We start from the raw sequence: 26063 nt of genomic DNA on the forward strand, positions 1-26063 counted from the left end.
CCTTTAGGGAAAAAAAAAATTCTGTCAGAAACCATAACAATGTCAAATGACCAACAACAGGAAAATCTGGAGACCCAGTAAATACGGCAGATGCATCTAGGAGCCCGTGAGAACCCCAGGCCTGGTGGAGATGGGGAGGCAGAGCTGGTCTGTTGGGGGTTTTGCATCGCTCAGTTGAAGGCAGAAGCAGAAATTAAGGTGTAAAAATCTTTATAAACCATTGCTTTGCAAGGCCCGTGCATTTTAACAGTTCAGGCCTTTAAAACTGCTGCTCCGGGACTTGCTTATGGCAAACACAGCCCATGTAAACTGTTCAGCAGCACCAAGTGAGGCAAATGGGCTGCACTGAGGGCTGAGCAGCACTGCCAGTCCCAGTGTCTGGACCGAATCACAAGATGGGTCAGGTTGGAAGGGACCACAGTGGGTCATCTGGTCCAACGTCCCTGTTCAAGCCGGGTCATCCTAAACCACATTACACAGGATTGCATCCAGACAGTTCCTGAATATCTCCAGTGAAGGAGACTCCACAACTTCTCTAGGCAACCTGTTCCAGTGCATGGTCACCTGCAGAGTAAAGAAGTTCTTCCTCGTGTTCAGGTGAAACTTCCCATGCACCGCTTTCTGCCCATTGTCTCTTGTCCTATTGCTTGTCACCATGGACCAGAGCCTGGCTCCATCCTCTTGACACCCTCCCTTTAGATAATTATACACATTAATGAGGACCCCTCTTAGTCGCCTCTTCTTGAAGCTGAACAGGCCTAGCTCCCTTAGCCTTTCCTCCTAAGAGATTCTCCAAACCCTTGACCAGCTCAGTAGCTCTCCGCTGGACCCGCTCCAGGAGCTCCATGTCTCTCTTATACCGAGGAGCCCACAGCTGCACACAGCACTGCAAATGTGGCCTCATCAGGGCTGAGCAGAGGGGCAGAATCACCTCCCTCGACCCTTCCAGGGACCCACAGCCCCCGCGGGAGGCGGACACCCGGCGGGCGGCCCTGGCGCCAGCACGGCTCGCTCCCGGCGGCAGGAGCGGCAGAGCTACCCGGGGAGCTCCGGCGTGCAGAGCCCAGGCCCCGCCCGGCCGCGTTGCCACGGCCCGGTCGCTACCAGGGGCAGGGCGGCCGGCGGCGGGGCGGCGCGGATTGGGCTCGGAGCGGCCCGGGCCGGGGGCGGGAGAGGCGCGGGCGGCACCGCGTTCCGGGCGGAGCGGAGCCACATTGGGCAGCGCCGCGCGGGCTTCTGGGAGAAGGGGCCGTCCCCGCCACCGCCCCCCCGCCCGTCCTCCGGCCAAGATGTCTGACATGGAGGATGATTTCATGTGCGATGATGAGGAGGACTACGACCTGGTAAGGGCGCGGGGCGGCGCGGGGGCTCGGCGGTGGGGCCGGGGGCGCGGCCGGCGCGGAGCCGCTCCGGGCCGGGGCTGGTGCGGCGCGCCCGCCGCAGCTGCCGCCCCGCCGGGGCTGCCCCGGCAGGGAGCGCGGACAGGCAGGAGGAGTTTCCCTGCCGGGGAGGAGGGCGCGGGCAGCGGGCGGTGGGTGCGAGGGGCGGGTGCTGCCGTGGGAGCAGCCCCCGGCCGCCTCTCCCTGGAGGAGCAGGCTCCGGGCCGGGCAGGTGGATAGGCCCGGGCTGGCCCGCGGGCTGGCCCCGTGTCCCCGCAGGGCTCGGGGTGAGGGCAGGCTCCGATGCGCTGCCCCCCTCTCTCCCTCCCTCCTCCTGCCCCCGGCCCGAGTGTCGGGCACGAAGTAAAGTGATAAAGTTGCCCGGCCTCCTCCCCGCCCGCGGCTCCGAGAGGCCCTTGGGGGTGGATGCGGTTCATGTGCTTGTGCGGGCGACAAACTGAGGGAAAAGTGGGGGGAAGAGAAAAGGGGGTGAGGAGAAGGGGCCGCACGGCCGGTTTCTGACGCAAAACGCTGAAGGATGCGCTTGTTTTTAACTTTTTGTTTTTATAGCCTTAGCGAGCGTTTTGCCACCCCCGTTTTGCTTTTAATTGCAAGGTTTGGGGGGTTTTCCTGTTAACATTTTACTAAATGTTGACATCAGGTTTTGTCCTAAGCTTTTACAGTTAAAAAAATTGCTGCTTTTCTCATTGGTTTTATTTATATTGCCCTCGCTTGTTGTTTTTTTCTGCTTTTACGAACTTTCCATGGGTTTTTAAACTAGAGACATTTAAAAAACACCCTGTGTATGGTTGAGGCTTCAGTGCTGCAAACTCCGGACACTTGTTTCTGGAAGATTTGCTTTCTAACAACTATTTGGTAATCCTTGCACCTTATGAATTCACTTAAAATACTTACCTGATTTTATTTGAAATAGTTTCTGGGCAGTGTTTATTATGAGCCGCTCAGAATGGCTGGATGACATTAGATACAGAATAAAAGCACCTGGGTTTGGTTTTGAGGGATTTTTTTCGTTCATGTAGGAGTGCTTATGACCAGCGTTGTTATCATAACCCTATGAGCTGCTTGTGTTCCAAGGACTGTTAGTGTTCCCCTTAAGTCTATGAATGAATTCACAGACTTTCAAAAACAAGGTTACTGAAGAAAATACAGAGACTGTTTAAAACCGAATTTTCATTCATTTTCATTAACACTGAAATTGGTGTCCTGATTTAAAATACTATGGGTTTTTTCCACGTGATACAATCAGAGGAGAATTCATGTTGAATATCCATCCATAACATGAGAACTGAACATGTCGAGAAACCATTGGAATTGCATTTTTCAGTCTTTAAAGGTACAAATTTGAGTAAGACTGCAGCTCAAACTCCTGCTGCATTTTGGCAGTTTTCACCAAGAATGGTTTAATGCTTTTTCCTGTGTTTCTTTCTTCTGAAGTATGTACTTTCTCATTGGAAAAACCTTCCTGAAACGTCTTGCTTGTGGCAGGTTTCAGCCTCTGACTGTAGTTACTTTCACTGGAATATTTTCATCATCATTAATTACTCCTAGCCCAGACCTTTCCAAAATTTAAAAATACTGCTTGTAATAATTAGGAGCGTGTTAGTTTTTTCCTTTCAGTATGTAACTCCATGTAAAGCATTAACTAAAGCTACAGATTTTAAAATTTAATTTCAGTTCATAACTGATGGGGGGGGAAAAAGCCCCCAGAATTGAATAATCAAAATATTCCAGCTAGACTGGTTTCAGCATTCCAGGACTAACAGACTGTGATTGGCTGTTGTTTTCAAATGTGCTTGAGACTGTAATTGTAGTGTTCCACAGAATTGTTTCAGAAAAAAAGTTAAGGCCCCTGAAGATAGGGCCTGGTTTCATCTTTTCATGTTGATATAAATCTAGTTATATTAAGAGAAGACTCTATAAGGGGATGCATGAGTCTCAAGTTCAGCGAAAAGGCTGCTGCAGAAGGCTTTGCAACAAAAAAAATGAGTACAAGACAAAATACTCAGACCAGTGCAGAGCTGAAAATAAAGGAGCACGTGTGAGTGCAGGTGAATACTTTTTTTGAGGAATAGGAGGAGAGGCAGTAATTAGAGAAACAGTTAAGGAAAGAAGAAATAGCAATTTTGTCAAAATACAGTATGGTGAAACTAGGTTCAGGTTTCCCAGGGTAGCTACTAGCATAACGGTCGTACTGAAGACTCCCCCAGAAATTCATTTTGTCAGCTTTTATTAGAAGTGATTATGGCTCTTTAAATGTGCACTTGACCTGCTGATTATGGAGAACCAGTCAGTCAAATTTCCTTAAGTATGCAAATGTTTCACACTTGAATTGAAATGTGAACAGATATTCTGAAGGCCTAGCTCTTTCCCAACTTCATCGTGGAATTTTGTATAATTAGAGTAATTACTACACTGTTAAACAATTGAAGACTTTACAGGTTGTACTTGACTGTTTCGATTTAGTTTTTCATTGGGTAAAAAGTCAAGGTTTTGTATGTAAATGACCTCAGCCACTCCTAGAGAAGTTAACTTTGTTTACTGGGAGTCTTGATATCAGGAAGAAATTCCATTTATGTTTGTGTGGATGGACCTAGATTCACAGTTTGCTGCTAATGTGCAGTGACAGCCTTGATTATAACATGGATTATTCCACTTCATGCTTCAATGAACAGAATAATGTTTACTGGTCATTAGGAAACCACTCAATTTTCATTTCTGGTTTAATTTCTACATTCGAATTTCTAGCTTTTAGGTGCCTTACATGACTTCAGTCCAAGTTCTTTTTACTAGATCCAGCCTGAGGGTGGAGAAGGACAGGGAGGGAAGGACCATTGTAAATTCCATTTTTGTTTTCAGTCTGGGACAAAAGACTATGTTTAGAATTGACTTTGAGGCTAAACTCAGCCTTCATCCAGAAATTGATTCTTCCAGGCACAATGACAAACACATTGACAGTTGTTGTAGTACGTCTACTGGATTGTTTTGTTTTAAATAAACAAGGCATTTGTCTGTGGTGTTCTTAAGTATTGTGTTCTGAAATTAAAGGAAGGTTGGACAAATCTGTTTTCTGAGCAACTGGTCTTTTTTATGTTATGGAGTTGTATGACTTCAGCGACTTGAGTGGAAAAACTGGATAAAATTCTGAGGAACAGCCATCAGTTTGCACCCTGCTGAGAGGGCTGCAGGTTCATGAGGATTGGTGTGGCTCAAGTATGGGGAGCATCCCCTTAGATTACTGAGGATTTCCTGTTTCAGACTGTGATGATATTGGGAAATAGGTACTCTTATTATTTATTTCAAGCTACATGAATTGGTTCATTCTTTATTTCCAACAGAGAGAAATATACTCCATTTCAAAAGGAATTTTTTTATGTTACCAAACTTGATAACCAATCTTGTCAGTAGGTAGAGACATTATCCTATCTTATATTGATGCATTGAAATTTTATGCAGATATTGTCACCTCTTCCCAACTGTTCATGTTTCACTATTGCCATTATTTTAATAAATACATAGATATGTTGCAGACGAGAAAGTGATAATTCTGCACAAACAGGCTTTTACAACTAAAGAAATACCAAATCAAGCAGATCCAGTTTACCCTCTTCTGTTTCCTTGTTATGTTTAATTACATTAGTATGTGATTTAAAAAAATAAAAGTGAGCTTCACAGAGGACATAGGATGTACTGTTCTCTGAATTAATTACTGTTTCATATTTTATAGAGTTTCAGCATATGTCCTGAGATTTTATTTTATGCATTCTCTTCAGACTTATCTTTAAACACAGAATTGATATATGTGGGGCTTGTTTTGCTCATTGAAATGTCTCAGAAGGAAGTATTGAGGTAAAAAGCCTGAAAATAATTAGTCAGTAAATTCTTTCTGTCTGACCAGTGACAAGTGTCAGTAAGTTCTGGGGTTTGTTGGCTTTTTTTGACAGTTATTCAGCACTGTGTTCAGAACAGAGCTCTCCAGGATCTGATATGCAGTTGGGTGCTTAACAGAAGCAAATTAGATCTAAGTTATGCTCAAAACTGGACTTTCTGAAAAGGATTGCAGGTGACTGTAGGAGAGCTGTGTGACAGAGGTGGAAAGTAAAGGCACCTTTTTACTGTACTCTTTACATGTCATAATACCAGGTTTCTCCTTCTGCAGTCTCCTGTCTCATTTCTGTGCATCTTCCAACTGGAAAAAAAATTAAAACAAAGGCAGAGCAGAGTCTTTCATGGGACTCCTCTGACGCCACTGCAAATCGCTGGTTTCACAGCCTTCTATTCCTGGTGTCAGCCCTGGTGTGAGCCAGCAGGCACGGGATGACTTGCACAGTTAGTGAGTAGGAGCAGAAGAGCAGAGACCTGGAATGTGGAAAAGAAACCAGGCCTCCCAATGCCTGGCTGAGTGCTTGCAGACTTCTCACACAGATCACACTGTTGTTTTTGCTCCCAGCGTTTGCCTCTGTTCTTTTCCTCCTTGCTCTTTTGCATTCCAGTCTTACTGCTTTCTTTATATTCATGTGCCTGGATACCAGCAGCAAATGCTCATAGAAACTGGTACTTGCTTTTTGTCCTGATGCCTGCAGGCCAGTGGTCCAGGAAGAGCAAATGCAAAGAAAGTTGTGCTTAGCAGACTTCCTGAATGCCATGGTTAGGAAACAAAGTTAGCTGAAGTAAAACTAAATTTGTACCCGACTTATTCTCAGAAACAATTGTACTTCATTAAAAAAAAAAAAAAAAAATGTTTGAGTCAGCCAAATGGTTGAAATTTGGTAAAATTACCAGCAATTGAAAATTGACAGTAATAAGTATTTTCAACAATGTCCTTGAAGGATTCATTTTTACAGAAATAGATCTCTTTATATTGTGTCTTTCTTCTGGAAAGTTATCTTTGTATAGCTACTTTCCACCTTTTTTTTTTGAGAAAGGCTTGCAAAGTTTAGTTCCTGTAGAGCTGGTGAATGACAAACAATGAGCACTGGGGGGCTGCTCTCTCAGCCCAGCAGGATCAGCCATCAGCAAGGACTCTACAGCATAAAACCCTGAATTGCTGCAGGGAAGGGCAAAGGGATGCTGGGACTGCAAATGGACAGGGAGGATCTGGGAGCACTGGGTGCTCTTAACCTGCCTTTGCTGCTGGAGAAACTGCAAATGGATCCATGCACTAAAAAGGATGATTAAAGCTGACTGGGGTGAACTGACTTCTGTGTGTGCTCATTTTAGAATCTGAGGCTTAATGTTTTATAGCTGTTTACTGGATAAAATGAATTTTATGAAAATACGTAATGTAATAAAGACTTGTTAATCAAATTGGTTCCTTGGTACTAATTTAACTTTTAATAAAACTATCTGAAAGAACTATGTTCCAGGCAGAGTAAGCTATGTCAGGGGTTTTATCTCCATTACAGTTGAGCTAGTGTGGTAATTTCTCTTCCCCCAAGAAGTGATGGGATGGGATTCTGTTGTTTATAACTGAATGCATTTAGAACATGGAACAATGCTTAAATAATGTCTTAAGCTCTTTAACTCCATTTTTTCCAGACTCTATCAGGGCTTTCTAATTTTTCGAGTACTAATTAAAAAAACCCACTTGCTTGGTTTGATCTCTGAGCAGGGAAGAACCCAGGGGTTTTCAAAGATCAGTTCTGCATACTCAGGCTATTTTTTTTTCATTTGAACTTATAATGTTGATGTCCCTTTGAAAAATATCACCAGGATCTTAATTTTAAAAATTCTTAGGCCTGTGACTTTTTTTACATCAGCTGGAGATAAAGTATCACACAGGTGATACTTGATCTTGAAGTTCTAATTAAGAGTGTTGCTCACTATGCAGCTTGTTAGGTCTAGATCCTATAGTAGAAATTCTTAAGAGTTATTTACAAATCCTTTTTGTAAAGCGTATGTTTCTACTTAATTTGCAACAAACTTCTAAACTGAGAGGGTTGCGCTGGGAAAGTTGTTCAAGCAGGAAGCAGGGGCATTAAAAATGAGGGTGAGGAAAGGTTAGGCTTTTGCTATCTGAATTTATTGTTAAAAGAACTCTTCTGTTTCCAGAACTGAGAAGGAAATGCATCTTTTTCTTAGTTTCACCTTTGAGGATACAGCTTCATGCTTCCCTCCTTCTTTCCTTTTGCTTTTGGCAGAAGCTGAATGTTTTTACATTCGTATCCTACTGCACTAAGCCATCTCTGCCTCAAAAGAAGGCAGAGTGCTGGTCCTTCTGAATTTATCACCACTGATATAATAAGCATCAGTGCTTGAATTAAGATACAGTGTCTACATGGCTGATTTTTTTATTAATATCATGTACAGATTAATGGCATCATCTCATACTTAGTTCAAGGTTTGAAAGTTTTCTTCACAGCTATTAAGTCTAAATATGTCTTTTAAAGTAACCACCTTACATTTTCTCCCTTAAAACTTTGAGTCCTTATCAACAGCCTGAATCTGATGTGAGGCAAATAGGCATCAAGTGAAGAAAAAATACAGCTGTGAGACTTTGATGCATTTCAAAGCATTTCCAGTGGGGAAAAAAATTATCTCTAGACTTAACACTTCTTCTTTATTATGTATTAATATTATGAAAATAGCTTTATGGGATATTGAAGTATCATTGAGAAAAATTATCTGAAAAAAGGTTTCTTGCATGAATCCACATCCAGAATCCCTGCCAGAGCTAAGAAGAAAATTCAGATGTTCCTGGCTTTAGGCTAAAAAAGCATATTGCCTCCTAAAAGGAATTAATTTAGTTTGCTTTCCTTTTATCTTTACAAATAGACACTTCTGCCAGAAATATTCCCCATTGTTCAAGTTAAGCATAAACAAGACTTCAGCTGATTACACACATCTTAAATGTTATGTTGTTTAATTTTTGGCAGCCTGTATTTCCATAAGGTGCCTGATACAGCTGTTGACATCATGTTCACGCACTGGTAGCTGCTGCTCCACCAGAGCTGGATCAATAAAGACTTCACAAAAACAAGCTGACCAAAATGAAAGCCTGCCCAATGAAATGAGACACTTCCTGTTTTCTTTGCTGTTTTCAGTATTAAGTTTTTATAGCTCTGTGGGAATTCAGAAAACAGGTTTGTGGAATTGAGACCATTCATTCTCACTAATGCTAATACTTTGTGGAGTGAAAATAAATACATACATGGGCAACTTGCCTACATGTTACAAATAGAAACATTAACAGGTAGAAGGACAAATGTCTCAAGTACCATGTTTAATAAATTCTGAGTCAACTGTGAGCTCCCATGATTAATTTTTCCATTAGAACTTTAGAAAACTGAAACTTTGAAAGATTTGCTTTCAGTGCAGGGAGGAGAGAGCTATTTTAAAACTTCTCTTTTATCTCATCTTTTTTCATTCCTTCTTATGGTTTTGAAGGAGTCCATTAATAGTAGGAATATGAATGAACAAAAGAGTAAATGTGCCTGATGAAGTACAATAAAAGAATAAAATCCAACCTAAAAAAGAGCACCTTACTATGCATTGTTTATGTTGTTACAATGGCAAGTTACTGTGACAACAGTAACTTTCAGATTTAAACAGATTCTGTTAAACAGTTTATCTCCTAATAGCCAAGGACCCTATTCAGAGGAGTTGGCTTGAAAATTCAGAGGTGTGAAGTGGTTTTGAATCGTGTACACCTCACATGAAATTCTTATTTTAGCTTTGTTAGTGTTTTGTAATTTAGACACACAACGTTGTCCTTCAGCAACAGAAGATAAAATGTGTTGAGGAATTTTCATCAGAAAAAGTCTCGGAGTACTTTTTTTAAAAATAAAGTAATAATTGGTAGAAGTAAATACTTCAATTTGTTTGGCACCAGTGTACATGATGGGTAATTATTTGATTAAATTATTGTGCCTGTGCCCCACCCCACTGTCTTTGGCAGCATCCTTAGCATTTTCTCAATCATCTCCTGCTTCTCAGCACAGAAGCAGCTGGTGTTCTCATTATTCTTTTTTTTTTTAATTTCCTTACACAAGTATGAATCGTTATGGCATAAAAAGGCAGATTGGAGTGAGATTCATGGAAGCATTTGATATCCTCCATAGCTGAATCATTCCTTGTGCAGCAGCTCAGCCCCAGTCTGTTCTGGGGATGGCAGAGGTGGTAGAACAGGGTGCCTGTTGGAGAACCAGTGGGCATCCGTCCTTAAACACAGGCATTGGCAGAATTCCAACAATACAGTCTGTACTTGTCATAAAGGTGAAGCTGGTAGAGCTGTGAGTTCATTAATGCAGAAAGAAATCTGCTGGCAGGCAGATGTTGGTGGTTGGTGAGTCTGGTCTGGTAATGGGAGAGATTAAATCACCGTAAGGGTCCGTACCTGTCACATGCTCTAGAACTGAACATTCCCTGTTAGTTCCCAAGCGTTCCGTATCAGTTGGAGCAATGTCTTACTATATTTTATCCATTTTCAGCAGATTATTCGATGTTCTGAACCTTTCTTTTTTTCTCTTTTTCCCTTTAAAATGTAGGAATATTCTGAGGACAGCAATTCTGAACCAAATGTGGATCTGGAAAATCAATACTACAATTCCAAAGCTTTGAAGGAAGATGATCCCAAAGCAGCATTAAGCAGTTTTCAGAAGGTTTTCCATCTTTATGTTCTATCTCCTCTTTTTATATTAATTCACATTTTAAAATACTTGCTTACCATTTGAGTTATTTTCTGGAATTTTAAGAATAATTTTTAGGTTTACTACTGTGCTAAGTTTATCACTGGACAACTTAAAACCCCTGGCTGACTGCCTTTCAGGATCATTCTTAGGGATCATAAATAGGACATGAAATAGTCTTATTTTATCACAGATCTGAGTTTTTCATCTTCAGGATTTACTGAGTTAATTGAACAGTTCTAAATGTGTTTTCACATGTCAACAATAGAAGCCAGATCCGTTTGGTTTTTTTTTAACAAAAGTGTTTTCCCAAGTGGTTTATGTAACATATTATATTTGGTTTGCTATCTGATTCCAAAACATTAAATGTATAAATACTAAGTGACACAGAGTTTCTTTTCTTCATCTCAGTTTTAAATTTTTTGTTTGCACGCTGCTACCAGAAAGCAGTATGTTAGATGTAATTTTTTAAAGGAAAAGTAGGTATTTGCATCTCTTGGCTTATTTATAGTGTATAACAGAATTATATACATGACTTCAAAAAAACTTTCCAAAATTTTTACCTACGAAACATTCCCTTAACTATGTTACATTAAAACCTAGAAGCTTTTCTGCCATGTGTAATTCAGAACTGTACTTCTTTAACTAATTTAGTCAAAATTGAGTTGAGTCAGTTTTGCAGGGGGTGTTAAAGCTTTTTTGTGCATATGTATTTATGGAGCAGCAGTAAAGTTTAGTGTTTGGCACTAAAGTTCAGCGTTTGCTGCTAACAACAACAGCAATCACATTCACCCTCCCTACAGCAGCTAAGTTGTGAAAACTTGTAAGATACAAACCTCTCACCAATCTTTTCAATAATACCAGGAAAGAGTAAAATCGAAGAACAGGGCAGAGTTAAACATTACTTGGTAAGGAACAAAGTGGGGGAGGAAAGGCATGTATGGGATATGTACATTTTAAACAAGATATAAAATGGATTTAAGTTTGAATAAAGCTTTTATAAATATTGTGCAAAAAATTCTTCTATTTCAGGTATTGGAGCTCGAAGGTGAAAAAGGAGAATGGGGATTCAAAGCTCTGAAGCAGATGATTAAAATAAACTTTAAATTGGTAGGAATTCCAACTATCACTTGGGAGTAAATGGCATAAATACGTATTTGATCCAGAGACCTTAAGTTATTATTCTGATTTACCCCCATGACAACTAAATCTGCCAGAACTTGTCTTTTGCAGCCTTTAGTGGCTACTACAGACCTGGCAGGAAAATGATGGGGTGGTTGCAAGTCAAAGGCAAAGTGGATGCAAAATAGCTGCTGTAGTCAGCTGATACTCTCTGAAAGTCTGAGGCTCAGTCCTTGCTGTCCTGAGGTATCACACCAGTGAAAATGTTCATGTTCTTGTGTGTGTGTGCCCTGCACCAAGACAGAGCAGTGAAACATTTATATGCTGCATGTGCAGCTGTTCCAAACAGTTGTATGGCCAACTGTGTTTTCTTCATTGAGATAAATATTTTAAATGTCTATTCCATGCAGTGCTGATGAAGTTATTTCTGATTCTGCTGCTTATGAATAACGTGGTGATGTAAAAGTTCAAATAGCAACCACTCACTACTGCACAGTCCTTCTGTTATGCTTTCTTTCCTGTATGCACTTGCAAGATACAACTCAGTTTTTAATCATTAAAACAAAAATTATAATGTAATTTTGTTTTTCTTTTAGACTAACTTCCCTGAAATGATGAATAGGTATAAACAGCTACTGACCTACATACGGAGTGCAGTTACAAGGAATTACTCTGAAAAATCCATCAATTCTATTCTTGATTATATCTCTACTTCCAAGCAGGTTGGATCATCACTTCTTTCATCTTCATAGTTTTCTGTTTTGCATGTTAACTATGGACTTTTGTGTTTGGTTTGAGCTTTTTTGATCTTAGATAGAATATATTTCCCACATTTTGTGGATTCTGTTAAAACAGATAACTTTTCATAGATTTGTCCTTTTTTGGCAATACTTACCTGGGTTTTCTATGCTCATAAATAAATACTTTTTTTTAATTAGCATGTTAGCTGCACAGTGTCCAGTGTCCTCTCAAAGTAATTTTTAATTAAACAATACTTTTTTTTTTACTTTTGGGGAGGAGAGGGGAACCTTTGTAGTGAAGTGTTGGTGTGAAATGCTGCCTGTCTGAGTGACCTGTGCCAGTGAGGTACATGGTCACAGCCCAGCTCCTTTTGTGTTGGTGTAGAAGCTTTACAGAGAGTAGGAAGCTCCCCTAACTGACTACCTGGGAGGATCACTGGTCTTTGGTGATGACTCTTCAGTCATTATCACAATCTTTCCTGTCCTGCTACTCCTGGGAAGTGAAGGTTTAATAGCTGAGTGGTGGGTTACCCTTAAGGTCTAAAGGATTGTCTTAGACTATTCCTTTCTTGGCAAAGATTAGTCTCTGGTCTAAATGCAATTGAGCCAGACTTGGAGGGACAATCTGGAAATCTTAATTTTATGTATAGTCACAGATCTGCTATCCCCAAAAGAACTATGGCTATAAACAATACTAATGCATTCTCTGTTTTACCTTGTAAAAGGTAACACTCAGCACTATGATTTCCATTTTAGATGTTGTATTTTTGGGTTTTGTGCAGAGAAAAGGTTTGAAATACTCAAGAGGTTTCTTTCACTCAGCATTGGTAGTACAGAAAGGAGAAGGGATCTTTTCCTTTGACCGTTTTCCTCTCTTTGTAAAGTATATTTTCTTTTTGATATGTAAATCATTTTTGTTTTTCTTCTTTTTAAGTAGGAGCAATGTTACCTGTGTTTGTTACACAACATCAGAATTCTATTCCTTGGTTATATAAGATGGGCTCTTATAAGATGCCTTTCATTTTTCACAGATGGGTGGAAATCTTGGAATGTGAATGCTTTTTAATTGTATGTTTCATATAAGAAAAACAAGTGTAGTTAGTTTTGTTACTTTAGAAGCTCTTTACAGTTTAAATGCAGACATTCAGTAAGATACAAATACCTTTCTTATTTTGAAGTTCAAGCATGCACTTTTAGTTTGTTCAGATTGACTTTATTAACAGGTACAAATTTGCTGTTTACAATTATAGAATTCTGATTTTTTATGCCAGATGGATTTGCTTCAGGAATTCTATGAAACAACACTTGAAGCTCTGAAAGATGCTAAGAATGATAGATTGTGGTTTAAGACAAACACAAAGGTAAAATATATAACTTACTGTTTTTTGCTTTTGTTTGATACCTTCAGCTAACTCTTATGCTTGTGAAATCTTAATAGACCTCAGTACTTCAATTCTTTTTTCATTACAGCTTGGCAAATTATATTTAGAAAGAGAAGAATATGGAAAGTTACAAAAGATTTTGCGTCAACTGCATCAGTCGTGCCAGGTACCTTTATATTTTTAATCACTGTGCCTTAGTAAACAACATTGATTTGGGGGGTTTGGTTTTTTTTTTTTTACATCTGTTGTTGGCCTTTGGGGCATGTTGCTGAGCTTTAGTACAGAGGGAAGAAATTCTGTGCCTGATTTAATTTGTTATCTGTTTGATAACATGAAAAAAAAAAAGATAAGTGTTTTATTCCTTACTTAAAGATGATTTTTTAAAAAAATTATTCACAGCTGCTGATTAGGTTGCTCTTCAGTCAGGTGCAAGGATGAGAAGCACATATCAATTATCTATAATGCATAGACATTAATTTTAAAATATAGCAAAGATTCCACGTGAGCTTTATTCAAAACTGAAAGTACAGTTGTTACTTTCCCATCTGGAAGGAGAAAAAATAAATTAGCCGTGCAGCCTGCTGTGTGTGTTTGTGACAGTTTTCTTCTTTCAGTATGGAAAATAGGTTACAAATGTCTGGGAAATGGTTCTCTTACAGGCAGCAGAAGATTGTATGTGTTATCTGATATATATGCATTTGTGTCAGTCATTGCATTTATGTACTGAGAGTGTGATTTAAGCAAAGTGGGAAAGAATAATGGGTAAAGTTTTGAGGAAAACATTTAATTACACAGAAATACTGACGTTTTAAATAAAGGGCTTCAAAACTTGGCCTGTGATAAGTGCATCGAGTATTATGTTTTCTGTTAAGAGTTGTATCAAAATTGCAGAGTTTTTAGGAATATTCCTATTTCTGACAGGAAATTACTGAGAGTATTTGGTAATCAGTTTTTTACTAGTATAAAACTGAAATTGCTGTTCTCTTAAAATTTCACAGTATTTATTACTTAATCTGTCCTAGACTGATGATGGGGAAGATGATCTAAAAAAAGGTACTCAACTATTGGAAATCTATGCTTTGGAAATTCAAATGTATACAGCACAGAAAAATAACAAAAAACTTAAAGCACTATATGAACAGTCATTGCACATCAAGTCAGCCATTCCTCATCCGCTGATCATGGGAGTTATCAGAGGCAAGTTCATCTTGAATTTTTCATTTAACTTCTGTTGCATGGATTAGTTTTATGAAAATCTGAGAACTAATGGTTTTTTTTCAGTTCCAGCTGTAAAGACAGAGGATCCTGTAGATTCAGAGGCTGCTGTCTCATCATGTAGGACATAGCTCTGCTGTTCTGGTGCCCGAGTACCAGATGCACTGGTCAGAAGGGCAGGACAGTTGGCCACGTAAATGTTAGGAAAGAAGCAGTAGAAAGAAAAAAGGAAGACTTGAGCTGTTTGGCACCATGGCAAGCAACAAAAGATAAATGCAAAGGCATTTTCAGGGGATAAAAACAAAGGCTGGACAGGAAGGGCTACTGGCAGAAGGGACTGCTGTTTCTGTAATCCCCTTTGGTAAATTTGTGCTCGATGTCTCACCTCACTGAAATTCAGCAGGAACTGAAGGGCTTTAAGATGTACTTGAAAATATTATTTATTATCTGCAGTGATGAATTGTAGTGGAAACACGCTGTGTGTCTTGAAAAAAAAACCCTTCTCCAGAATACTGTTGTGCCTTCCTCCTTCCACTGCTGTAGGCACTTGCACAGACAATCAGGCAGTAGTGGGTACTTCAGGAGACAGAGAGTATTTCTCAGTTTTTCTGTGTAGTTTTGCTCAGCAGATAGGGAAAATTCCATAAATATAGGAAGTCTGTTGCATTGAAATGGAGATAAATTCCATTTCAGTTTTTAGAGTATTTTAACATAAGGGTGAACTAATTATTGGCTCTGAGGATTAGTGTTCTTTCAGTTTTACGATGTGGGTTGGGTTTTGTTTGTTCTTCTTTGGAATGAGTTTATCCAAATGACAGCGCTGTATGTGAAGGCCCTAATGCTTTTTTTTTCCTGGTGATTTCAGAGAATGAAATGACTTCTGAAAATATTTCAGTAATCTATTTAGAAATAGCGTGGAACTTGGGTACAATTACTGTAGTCAGCAACAAGCACACAGTGTTCCTTTTCATCTGTGTTTTCTTTTCAGAATGTGGAGGCAAAATGCACTTAAGAGAAGGAGAGTTTGAAAAGGCACATACTGATTTTTTTGAAGCATTCAAGAACTATGATGAATCAGGGAGCCCCAGAAGAACCACTTGCTTAAAATACTTGGTCTTAGCGAACATGCTCATGAAGTCTGGAATAAATCCATTTGACTCTCAGGAGGTATTTTTTTCTTTTTCCTTCACATTCCCCCTCCCCCTTTCTGAGTTTATAGAGAAATTACTCAAAAGATGAAAATGGAAAAAAAAATATTTAAAATCTAAGCTTGCATATTGTGCTTTCTGTTCTGTGTAGGCTAAACCATACAAAAATGATCCAGAGATTCTAGCAATGACGAATTTAGTAAGGTAAGATTTTAATTTTTCTGGAGGAGAGAACCAAAAAAATAAAAAGATATAGAGTCCAAACCAAAATGAAATATTTTTAGAGATGGCTTTTCTCTATACAGCTAAGACAGTTATTTCATCAATATTGAGCAAATATTTGTACTGTTTTTCTTAAGAAACTTACTTAGTATGAGATACCAAAGTATCTATATTATACCAGGTAGGAATACAAGAGACATGCTGTTTCTTCTACTATCCTGAATTTTTTGTGCAGTGGCAAAAACCTAATTTCTATCCTTAAATAAAAACTGTCCCACCTTGTACTACAGCTGGTCTTTATGGCTGACTAAGTTGACTGACATGTCATACCAAAGCCAATAGAATCATTTGATGCATGGATATATCATGATTACTAAAGGAGCTTCATAATTTAGCAATAAAAAAACTGAACTCTCAGGTGATCTCCCCTATCCTTCAAAAACACATGAAATCAACAGAAGGCCAAATTACCTCTTACAGGCAGCTGTGATATGAGGACTTTCAGTGTATTAAGATCATAAGTAAAATAATGTGAACTGAGGCAGGTTTTGTGTACTGTGCTTTGAAGCTGCCCTATTCCATCCATTCTATCCTGCCTTTGCTTTATCAAGTTAAAAAAAATAAACAATACATAGGAAAAGCTTTCCCACCTTTTCATTAGGTAAGAAGTAGTGTCTGCTCACGTTCTGAAATGGAACAAACCCTGCTCTGGTACCGCTGTGGTGCTGTGCCATTGTATGCATACAAATTGTTTCTGGAAGTGAGGATGTTCATCCATTTTTGACACAGTGGTTGAATAAATTATTTGGCAGTTCATTAAGAGACTATTCCCAGTAATTCATTCCACTTTAGATGTGTTTTTTCTACTTCACTGTCATAGTTCCTTGTAAATTTGAGGCAGAAGGAACTCCAGATGGCCTTACCCAATCTGATTTTATTCATATTTCTAATTTATATCTTTTATCTTGACATTTGAGTATAACTGCTTCTATAAAATTAATAATGCAATTAAAGCAGTGTAGATAAGAAATATGCAGAAGATAAAATTAATTTCAAAGATTACAATTATGTTTTTAATCCTTTCTATACAGTGGGAACTTATATGTTTTACATATGATAAAAAGAGACTTCTGAAATAAACAATAAAATATACTGAACTGAAATTCCTTTTAACTGTTAAGTAAAATTTACTCGTTTCATGTGATACAGTCCATGCCATTCACATAACTCCATTTATAAACTACTCAAGTTCTACCTTAAATGTAAGAGGTCTTTTTCTTGCCCATTTTAATAAAGGATGAATCTTTTTGACCAGTTTCAAAACAATTTTAAAATGTACAAACCAGGAAGGAAAAATAAACGTTGTTTTTAAAATGTTTGATGTCAGTATTAAAAAGAAGTCGAAAGCATGTATTTAAAGAAAAAGGTCTTGTTTCAGTGGTTACAGCTCTTGATCTTTAAATGATGCTGTGGTGCCACTACTGAACCCACCTGTTTAAAACCCTTTCTCAGATAACAAGATTGACTGACTAGTTAAAGGATATATACACAAATAAGGTATAAATAAAAATCTAAAACATAATTTTATGCAAGAATTACTGATGGTTAATCCTGGAAGTCAGGATTTCTTCCACCTTCCAGTATTTTTAGAATTCAGCTTAAGATGGACATTGTAGAGACAGCAACTGCCTTCTACGCTCTTTTTAGCTCTTATTTCTGCCATGAATTATGAGTTATTGAAGCCAAAATTCATGTAATGGTACTTTTCAAAACTGGCTATTTTTAGGGTCTAGGCTTTTTTAAAGAAGTAAGTACAGAAAGTACAAAAGTTTTGAAACTAGAGTGCACTTGTGGAATGACTAAATGTTCATACTAAACTTTAGTAGATGCTCTTAAAATTGAAATAGGAGAAAGGTCATTTCTGTTGCATTTCATCTTGAGACAGTTTTTTGATTATAAAGGTTCGGAATGTAATTATTTGCCACCAACGCTTAATACATGTTTGTATAGAAGATGTAGAACATACTCTTATATAAGTCTGTAACTTGTAGAATAATAATTCAGTCTCTTGTTTTTTCTGAAGTGCCTATCAGAATAATGACATCACTGAATTTGAGAAGATTCTGAAAACAAATCACAGCAACATCATGGACGATCCCTTCATAAGGGAGCACATTGAAGGTATTTTTGAAGGCTATTTTAATCCTTTTTGTTTTCACTACTTGGTAAGCTGCTGGCTTTTTTCTATTTTTTTTCTTCCCCGTGGTTTACTTTTCTTCTTGGCAGACTGAGAGTTCTTTGTAATTACTTGTTGACAATTCCTTCACTGTTTACAAGTTCCTTAGGAGTTGGTCAAGGCCAGCATGCATCCAGGCATGTGGCATGTCTGTGAAGAATTGCAGGAATGGTGGAGAAAGTTCTAGCAAGAGGGGATGTTCTAAGATAATATCTGTGGTGGTGTTAAGACACTGAGTATTTTGAGTGGTTTGGTTTGGGTTTTTTTTTCCCATTGTAAGGGTGAAATGAGAGCAGCCCTTACCTGTAAAGGTGGCTTGTAAAAAATTTTGGGACTTACACTACCTATACTTAATAAACCAGGAGAACACATCAACACATGCCTTTCTGTTCCAATAACATGATAAAATAAAGTTCCTCCTGCATTTTTTCATGTATTGGAGAACTGAGAAGTCTCTTCACTTGAATGTAGTGCCCAGTTCTTCAGGTGACTAATAATTCCAAGAGTAGGTGTTACTGTGGCATTGCAAGATCATTTAGCTGGACAGTTATATGAAAAAAAGAGTTAAATCCAGAGACCTGCTTTTCCTATACTTCTTGTTTGTAAAAGAGAACATGGCAAACAGCAGGGGAAACTAAATATAACCCTGCTACTGCTGCTACATGTTGACTACTGGTGAGCTTCAAAGTCTTGTAGGGAGACTGTAAGATTAGAGAGATGGATGCCTGAGGAAGAAGATGTGACAGAACTGAAAAGCAAGAGAAGAAGGACAGTTGAATCAAAGAATTGAAGAGGATTATGTGCTAGTGATGTCTCATCTTTTTCACTCGGTAGTGATACGACATGGTCGTGGCTGTAATGTTTACATACCTTGCCTCATTGTTTTAATCTCCTCGGTTTTATTGAGACACATCATCTGGTCTTCAGTGGTTTTTTTATTATATAAACAGTCCTTGTGTAACTAGTTAGGTAAAAATGGATCTAGATTTTTTTTCCTATTAATTTATAATTGTAATTTATGCTTTCATTTTATCCCAGCTTTCTTTAATAACGTAAAAAAATTCTAAAACAGTTACTGCATTACTTTACTGAAGCAAAATCAGACACTTCATGCAGATTGTTTTATACTGTTTCAGTTCCTCATCATAATTATACCACTAGGCCCTGATCTTTTCACTTTAAATGTGAATATTCCCCATGAAGTTAAATGCACACAGACTTTTTAAGTTGCATATCCTTAAAAATACCACTTTTCACTTTTGTACAACACATAAATTAGAGGGACAGACGTACCATGCAGTAATCTCTAGGACTTATGCAGGTAGTTTGAATAAGTTAAATTTTTACCAGAGAATATGTTGCTCCATGTTTAAACAGTTTTTGACTCTGTGTGTCCACCTTCAGGGTTGCAGGTTGTTTGGATCCCTTGGATTCTGCTGTGCTTCCCCACCCACTGAATTACTACCTTAAATATGCTGGTATTTAGGATATCTTTCTGTATGGAGTGGTGTTGCATCTTTATTTCAGTACTGTTGTTTTTACAGTGTTTATTTTTTCTTCTCTACAGAGCTTTTGCGAAACATCAGAACACAAGTGCTTATAAAATTAATTAAGCCTTACACAAGAATACATATTCCTTTTATTTCTAAGGTATGTGTCAGTGGAGCCTTGCATTTGCTTCAATAAATGATTAATAGTGAATAAAAGCTTTTAAATAAATACAGCGCTTCCAGAAATAGATCATCTGAAATACAATCTACACCATAAAGTAGCACTGATGCACTGCTGGCAGCTTTGCAGTGAAAAGAAAGTAAATTTCAAGTGTCATCTGAGTGCTTTTTATAATATGTACTATGATATACTTCTAAAATACTCAATTACCATATTCTACTTGGTGTGGAAAATCGCATTTCTGAAGAGAAGTATAAAAAGTGGAATTCGTATAATTAAAAATGTGATTATGAATGTAAATTTTATGAACATAAAAAACTAAAATTTGAATTCCTTTTGTTCAGAAGGTATCTTAAAATGTCCGTGTTGTATGAGTTACAGAACTGTGGTAGTAGAACAAACCAGCCATTCTCATAGAATCACTGAAAGCATTGCCTAATCTGGAAAGAACAAAATCAAACCCCAGCGATAAGAGATGACTATTTCCATCTCGTGTGGGTCTGTGATTTTGCTTGCAAAAATTCACAGCATTACAGAATGTGTCATGAAATATTAGAGGTGCCTATTTTTTATCCTTAAATTCTATTTAGAACTCTGTGTGCCTTTTTTTTTAAATTAGACTTAGTGTGTGTAGAACTTGCTTGAGCCAGAAGATGCAATTATGTCTCTAAATGGTTTTGAGTGTAGATCCATTCTTTCCTGATAATTACTGTCTTATTTTATTTCCTGGGGTTTTGTGGTTGTGGTTTATTTTGTTGTTGTTTGGGATATTTTTTATCTGTTTGTTTTTTCAGTAAGTCAGTAAAGGAACTAATTTCTGGAGCTTCCAAAATTTTGCTTCAGCCTTTTCTGAGAAGTTACTGATCTGTTGATTCTTGGCCACATGTACTTTGGTGGAGGTCTTTTTCTTGATAGATCATTATTGAATTGATACTTTTGAACAGTAAGAAACAGAAATGAAACCCAATTCTGTATATGAAAATAAAGATTGGAGGGTTTTAATGTTGCAAAACATGATGGCAACATAATGAGTTTTCTTTTTCTTTTAGGAGTTAAACATAGATGTAGCTGATGTGGAAAGCTTGCTTGTGCAGTGCATATTGGATAAGTATGTACTTTATTCTTGATTATTGATCTTTGATTACTTTAAAATAAACTATACAAGAAGCAACAAAACATTGTTTTGGTGCATTGTGACAATACTAGTTGATTCTAGAAGTGAAAGGTAATGATGCTGATTTTGGATTTGCTTATGAGCAGTAGAGTATGTTGGAAAGATGGGAGCCAAGAAAATGACACAGAGAGATTGAGTGGCATGTTTTTATTTTAATTTTTAATTACATAATAAAGTGTCTTGAATTATTATGAAATTATGAAAGTTACTATTCTAAGTAATTGCTGCTTATACCCATGTATATTTTTGAGTACATTTTCAAGTTGAAAAATTAGTAGTCTGCTCTCCTTAACTGGAAAAACTTGACTACGATTTCTAAAACCTATTTTTCTGGAGGGTAACTTGTTATATCTCCTGCAAAAATAAAATCCATACATGAGTTTATATATTTTTAATTTCTTTTGACATAAATCTCCATTTTTTATGATTCCTTGACTTTCAAGAATTGTTTACCTCATACTGCTTTAGACTTTGTGTGGGTCATAGTTAAGCAGATAAAATGTGCATTGCCCAATGAATAAGTCCATTTGATTTCCAATCATGGTTACAGCTAAATAGGCAGGACTATCCAGGACAAGAATTATAAAGGCGCCGAATTCTGAAATGGACTTTCTGTCTCTCTTGTATCAGACCTCTTATTTTACCTTTGATTTATTGTTAGTTGCTATTTCCACCTCTGTTAGCAATTGACAGTTTTTATTTCTTTGCTTCCAGCACTATCCATGGCCGAATTGATCAAGTCAACCAGCTCCTCGAACTGGATCACCAGAAGAGAGGCGGTGCCCGGTATACTGCGTTAGATAAATGGACCAACCAACTAAATTCTCTCAACCAGGCTGTAGTCAGCAAGCTGGCCTAACAGAAAACAAGCTTCTACAAACTACTTAAGGCAACAGTGCAGTGATGTAAACCTTAAAAGAACTGGGAATGGCAAAACTACTGTCGGTTGGTGTGCCCTGAAATTATTGGAGTTATGGCAGAAGTGCTTTTTTGATCAGCTGGTTTGTGTTTTGCTGCTGCATTTATCCCAAGAAAAAAACAGCTTTAATCTCCAGAAGAAAACCAAAATGCCACGGGATTTATGCTGTATTGACATCTTGCCCTAAACATACAACATCCTAGTAATTTGTCAAGGGGCAATTGATGACCAGAGAGAAGATTTTTGTCATGATTTTAAATACACTGACACATTACTGTTGGTTAAATTTAAACATGTTTTACCTGCAGAAATTCTCTCACAGAAATAACCTGCAATAACTTGAAATGCATACCCTTTTGAACACTTCCTTTTCTCATGTATAAATTGAAATGTTTGCTGCATTTTGCAAAATGTCAATTCTCCAAAAATGTGTCCGTATATTTCTGTACCTGCAGTGTAGTAAAGGTTTAGAAGAAACCCCATAATTATAGTGGCATACTGTCACTTAGGTTTCAAGCAGCAAAATAAACAGTGCAGTTCAGAAATTGTACAGTTGTTTCTTGATGTGCTTTCATTATACTTGAATTTTTCTTGTGTTATTTTTAAAAGAAAATAGATACTACTTCAAAAATAGGTATTACTTGATCCTCACCTCATTTGTGAAGGACAGTATGGAGATTTTAAGTCTGAATGCCCTGATAAATGTGCTGTTGATTTTTCTTTTTTTCCCCCCTTGAAACAGTGAAACATAAATACTAAAGAGCTGACATTTAGCAGTCTTGCTAACTGACTTTCAGCTTGCAAGATGCCAAACCTTTATCAGCCCTGTCTGGTTATGTTGGTGGGTATTTGGCATCTCTCAGGGATATGCTCGGGTTTTATTTTGCTATTTTAAGAATGCAAGTTTGCCAAGCAATACCCTGGGAATAGAAGTGCAGACCCTCTTTGGCCTGATCTGTGGTCTTTTTGCCTGGATTCAGTGTATATAAAATGACACTGTGGGTTTGGAGTGGGGCCCAAGTACCATGACATTGGTCATAATGGAATCTCTTCTCAAATGTTTGAATGTGTCGTAGTCCCTTCAGAGCTGCTATTCAAGTCCTGAACTCCTGCCACATGGTAGGCACATGCCTTTTGTGTCCTAAGATTTTGGGATCATCAGATCCATTTAAAATATAGCTGCAGTGGTGATCACAGCACCTTTTATTCCTGTAGCAGATTGTCTGGAGCTGACAGAAAAATTCTCCTGCAGGTCTCAAACGTAGAAGGAATTTTAAAGGGTCACTTCTGTAACTGAGAGCAGCGTGTGATGGTACACAAAGCAGTGCCACACACAGACATTGTAATAGTAGAAGGAAAAATAAGTGCATAGAGCAATTAACACCACCCCAAAAATAGTGAAAAAGCCTAATAAATTACACATGTCCATCACATACATGCAAGGCACCGTGGTACACTCAATGTTCTTGAGCAGGATTTAAATTGGTAACAGGGTGTAACTAAATAGGATAAAATTTATTTTTATCTGAAGAATAGTTATGGCCCTTAGAAAATTATTTTGCTCTGCAGTTGTCAAAGCAAGTGAATTTTTTTTCCTGGAGTTTACACAATAAAGCTTAATGTGTACCATGAGTAGCATGATGCTGAATCTTGGGTGAGCATTTCTTCACTGATGCTTTTTTTTTTTACCCATAGGTATTTTTAATTTATCCACTCACTTAAAACAGTGGTAAAATAAGAATATAAATTGAACTTAGTTTTTAAGCAAAGTTTTTTTTTTCCTTTGTAAAATCTGTAGATAACATTGACTAAAAAGCACATTGTGTGTTGTTTCCTTACAATGCTGTGATGTGTAATATAGTTTTTACTTTGAACATTCCAATAATACCTGGTGATGCGAAGTTGAACTTAACAATACTGCACAGTAATTGGGACCCTTAGCTACAGATCCAGAGACTTTAATTTGGATAGGGAATGTTGCAAGGTTCTTCCTCTCTGGGGGATAAGGGACTGTCTCAGCTCTTTCAAGGTTCTCCTTCCCATGGAGACAGGGACAGTGACAGCTATTTGAATATGTTTCCTTTCCCTGCCATTTCCCACCACCCTTGCTGTGGGAAGGAACAACTCTGTTCTAAAGGAGAGGAAAAAGGAGAACTGTGTATAAACTTACAATCACTGAAAATAAAAAAGTCTTCTTGACTTTGTCTCTTGTACCTGCTGTAACCTTCCCCATCCCAGCCATGTCTGTTAGGGAGGCATGTTTGGATTTTTATCAAGAAGGAAACGGGAATACTGCAGTAAATCTTGTCCTTCCATCTAGTTCCCTTGTTTTATCTTTTTGTTCTGAAGCTCTAATTGTCCAACTTGTGAAGGACCCTCAGTTTGAGCGGTGAGGGCTAGCGATGTTTTTTAGACCGAAAAAGCGTCAGTCTACCTCTGATAAATTGTTGCGTGTTTTGGCATGTTTTAGTTCTTACTCATGTGTACAGTGCCTTAGCAGCTGTGCTCTAGGCACGTAATGAAGATTTATATAATCCCTAAGGGATTCTACTCCTTTTCTGAGTTCTCATAATTCTTAACCTGGAAGATGAGAATTTTCTGTGGGGAAATACAGAGGAGCTCTGTTGTCATACGACGGCAGCGGAAATCGCCAGTAGTTGCTGTAGCCCACCTGGTCCCTGGTAGATCTGGCTCTGGTGTCATTTCTGCCTCCTCAGGAAAGGTGAACAAGCAGTTGAAGGAAGAGGGTGAATGAAATTTTTTTCAGGAAACACTCTTGCACTGCAGGTTGTTCCAGACGTGGTAAAGCAGCCACACTGTGTTCTCCAGTCTGAGTTCCAATCATTAAATTTCTGCAGTTGCCATTGATTGTCAGAGCCACTCTTTTCACAGCTTCTGGGGTCTTTTTATATACTTTTTGTTGCTGTTGGTACAAGACAAACTGGCATCTTAGTACCAGTACCACTGTTTGCAGAGGAACATTTTAACGGCTGTTGTAATCTTTTCTGAGATTACAACAGTGATTAAACTGTGTATATATAAACCCTTCTTCTGAGTTGCTGGCAGCTTATGCATTAAAACTGAACAACGTGAAAATGAAATCTGGGAGGATGTGGGTGCTATGTCTGCATTTCAGATTTATTTTTTTTATTTTATTTATCAAGCATACTTGGGAGGAATGTATTCTTTTTGCATCTCAAAGTCCTACTCTAATGGATTGGATCTGAAACCTTGATGTAGTGAGGATTTCATTTTGCTTTTAAATAGGACTAAAAATGTATTGAACAATAAGAACAAAAAGAAAAACCCAGCTAAACAAAAAAATGGAAAAATGGCAAGGCAGCTGAAATGCACCTGGTAGAATAATATAATGAAGGTATTTGAATTGTAGTCTGTAAATAAACACTGATTTTTGTAATTACTCAGAAGTTGTCAGCTGTAAAACATTATGTCTGTATTTGAAGATTGTATTTTTTTTGAGAGGTAGTAAATTAATTTACTTGAGCAGGAACTGTGTATTTATGGAGTAAGAGTAAAATGACATCACTCTGGACAGTACCCCTTGCTTTCTCAAAAATACAGCAATTACTTGAACTAAATTTCCATATAGAGATGTTAATATTGACTTTGAAAGTTTAGCTGTTACTTTATTATTTTGAAAGTGCTAAAAATATATTTTAGAACTAGGTTAGAGAACTAGGTAAAATACATTACAAGCTAATCAACTAGTGAAGTGTTAATTAAGGTATTGACAGAAAGGATTATCACTGTCTTAAAAGCCTCTAAATCTGTGGGAAGGTAGATTGCAAAGTGTATCTGTGTTATAATAATTGCATATGTAGTACCAAATCGTAGCTGTAATAACTGGAGGCATTACAGCAAGAGTAAAGGCTAATCCCTTCCTGGCTGTGGTACAGAGAGCTGCGTGGTGGGATCTGTCTCAGTTGGCTCTGCTGCCTCTCTGCTCTCGGTGGGAGAGCTGGGCTCACTCTGGCTGCTGCCAGGTAGTAATTGCACGTTGCCATCAGAATCGTGATTCTCAGATTCATGCACTAGTTCCCGGCTCACCTTCCCACTTTGGTTCCAGTGATGTTCCCTGTTGTCTGTCCCCAGCTGCCTGTGCAGAACACCACATGTTGTACCAGCAGATACAAGTGTTTATTTGCCAAGATATACTTTGCTTTCTGTACTTGTCTTTTCTCTAATTATG

At 38.1% G+C, this 26063-nt stretch overlaps 1 protein-coding gene across 2 annotated transcripts; it reads left to right on the top strand.

Annotated features, from left to right (window-relative positions):
- Nucleotides 1–1178: 1178 nt before the first annotated feature.
- Nucleotides 1179–23501, top strand: COPS2 (COP9 signalosome subunit 2). 2 transcript variants are annotated; one of them, XM_027732159.2, is made up of 13 exons: nt 1179–1343; nt 9884–9997; nt 11057–11134; nt 11743–11868; nt 13158–13247; nt 13357–13434; nt 14291–14465; nt 15472–15650; nt 15783–15835; nt 17937–18034; nt 19657–19739; nt 20810–20868; nt 21649–22335. In XM_027732159.2, exons 1-13 carry the CDS (start codon nt 1290–1292, stop codon nt 21791–21793), a joined length of 1332 nt encoding a protein of 443 aa, XP_027587960.1. In that variant the 5' UTR covers nt 1179–1289; the 3' UTR covers nt 21794–22335. The 2 variants fall into 2 exon arrangements, with proteins under 2 accessions (XP_027587960.1, XP_027587959.1); XM_027732158.2 differs by having other exon boundaries at nt 1210–1343; nt 13137–13247; nt 21649–23501.
- The last annotated feature ends 2562 nt before the right edge of the window (nt 23502–26063 follow it).

This window comes from Pipra filicauda, unplaced genomic scaffold, assembly GCF_003945595.2.
Source record: "Pipra filicauda isolate LSUMZ 115617 unplaced genomic scaffold, ASM394559v2 scaffold7_size6619720_pilon, whole genome shotgun sequence".
Lineage (NCBI taxonomy): Eukaryota > Metazoa > Chordata > Aves > Passeriformes > Pipridae > Pipra > Pipra filicauda.

Bases quoted from the DNA above. Each gene is read 5' to 3' on its own strand.
- COPS2 (XM_027732158.2), top strand. From the start codon at position 1,290: ATGTCTGACATGGAGGATGATTTCATGTGCGATGATGAGGAGGACTAC. The intron at 9,998-11,056 runs GTTTTCCATCTT...CTTCTATTTCAG, and splicing joins CATTAAGCAGTTTTCAGAAG to GTATTGGAGCTCGAAGGTGA. The intron at 19,740-20,809 runs GTATGTGTCAGT...TTTTTCTTTTAG, and splicing joins ATATTCCTTTTATTTCTAAG to GAGTTAAACATAGATGTAGC.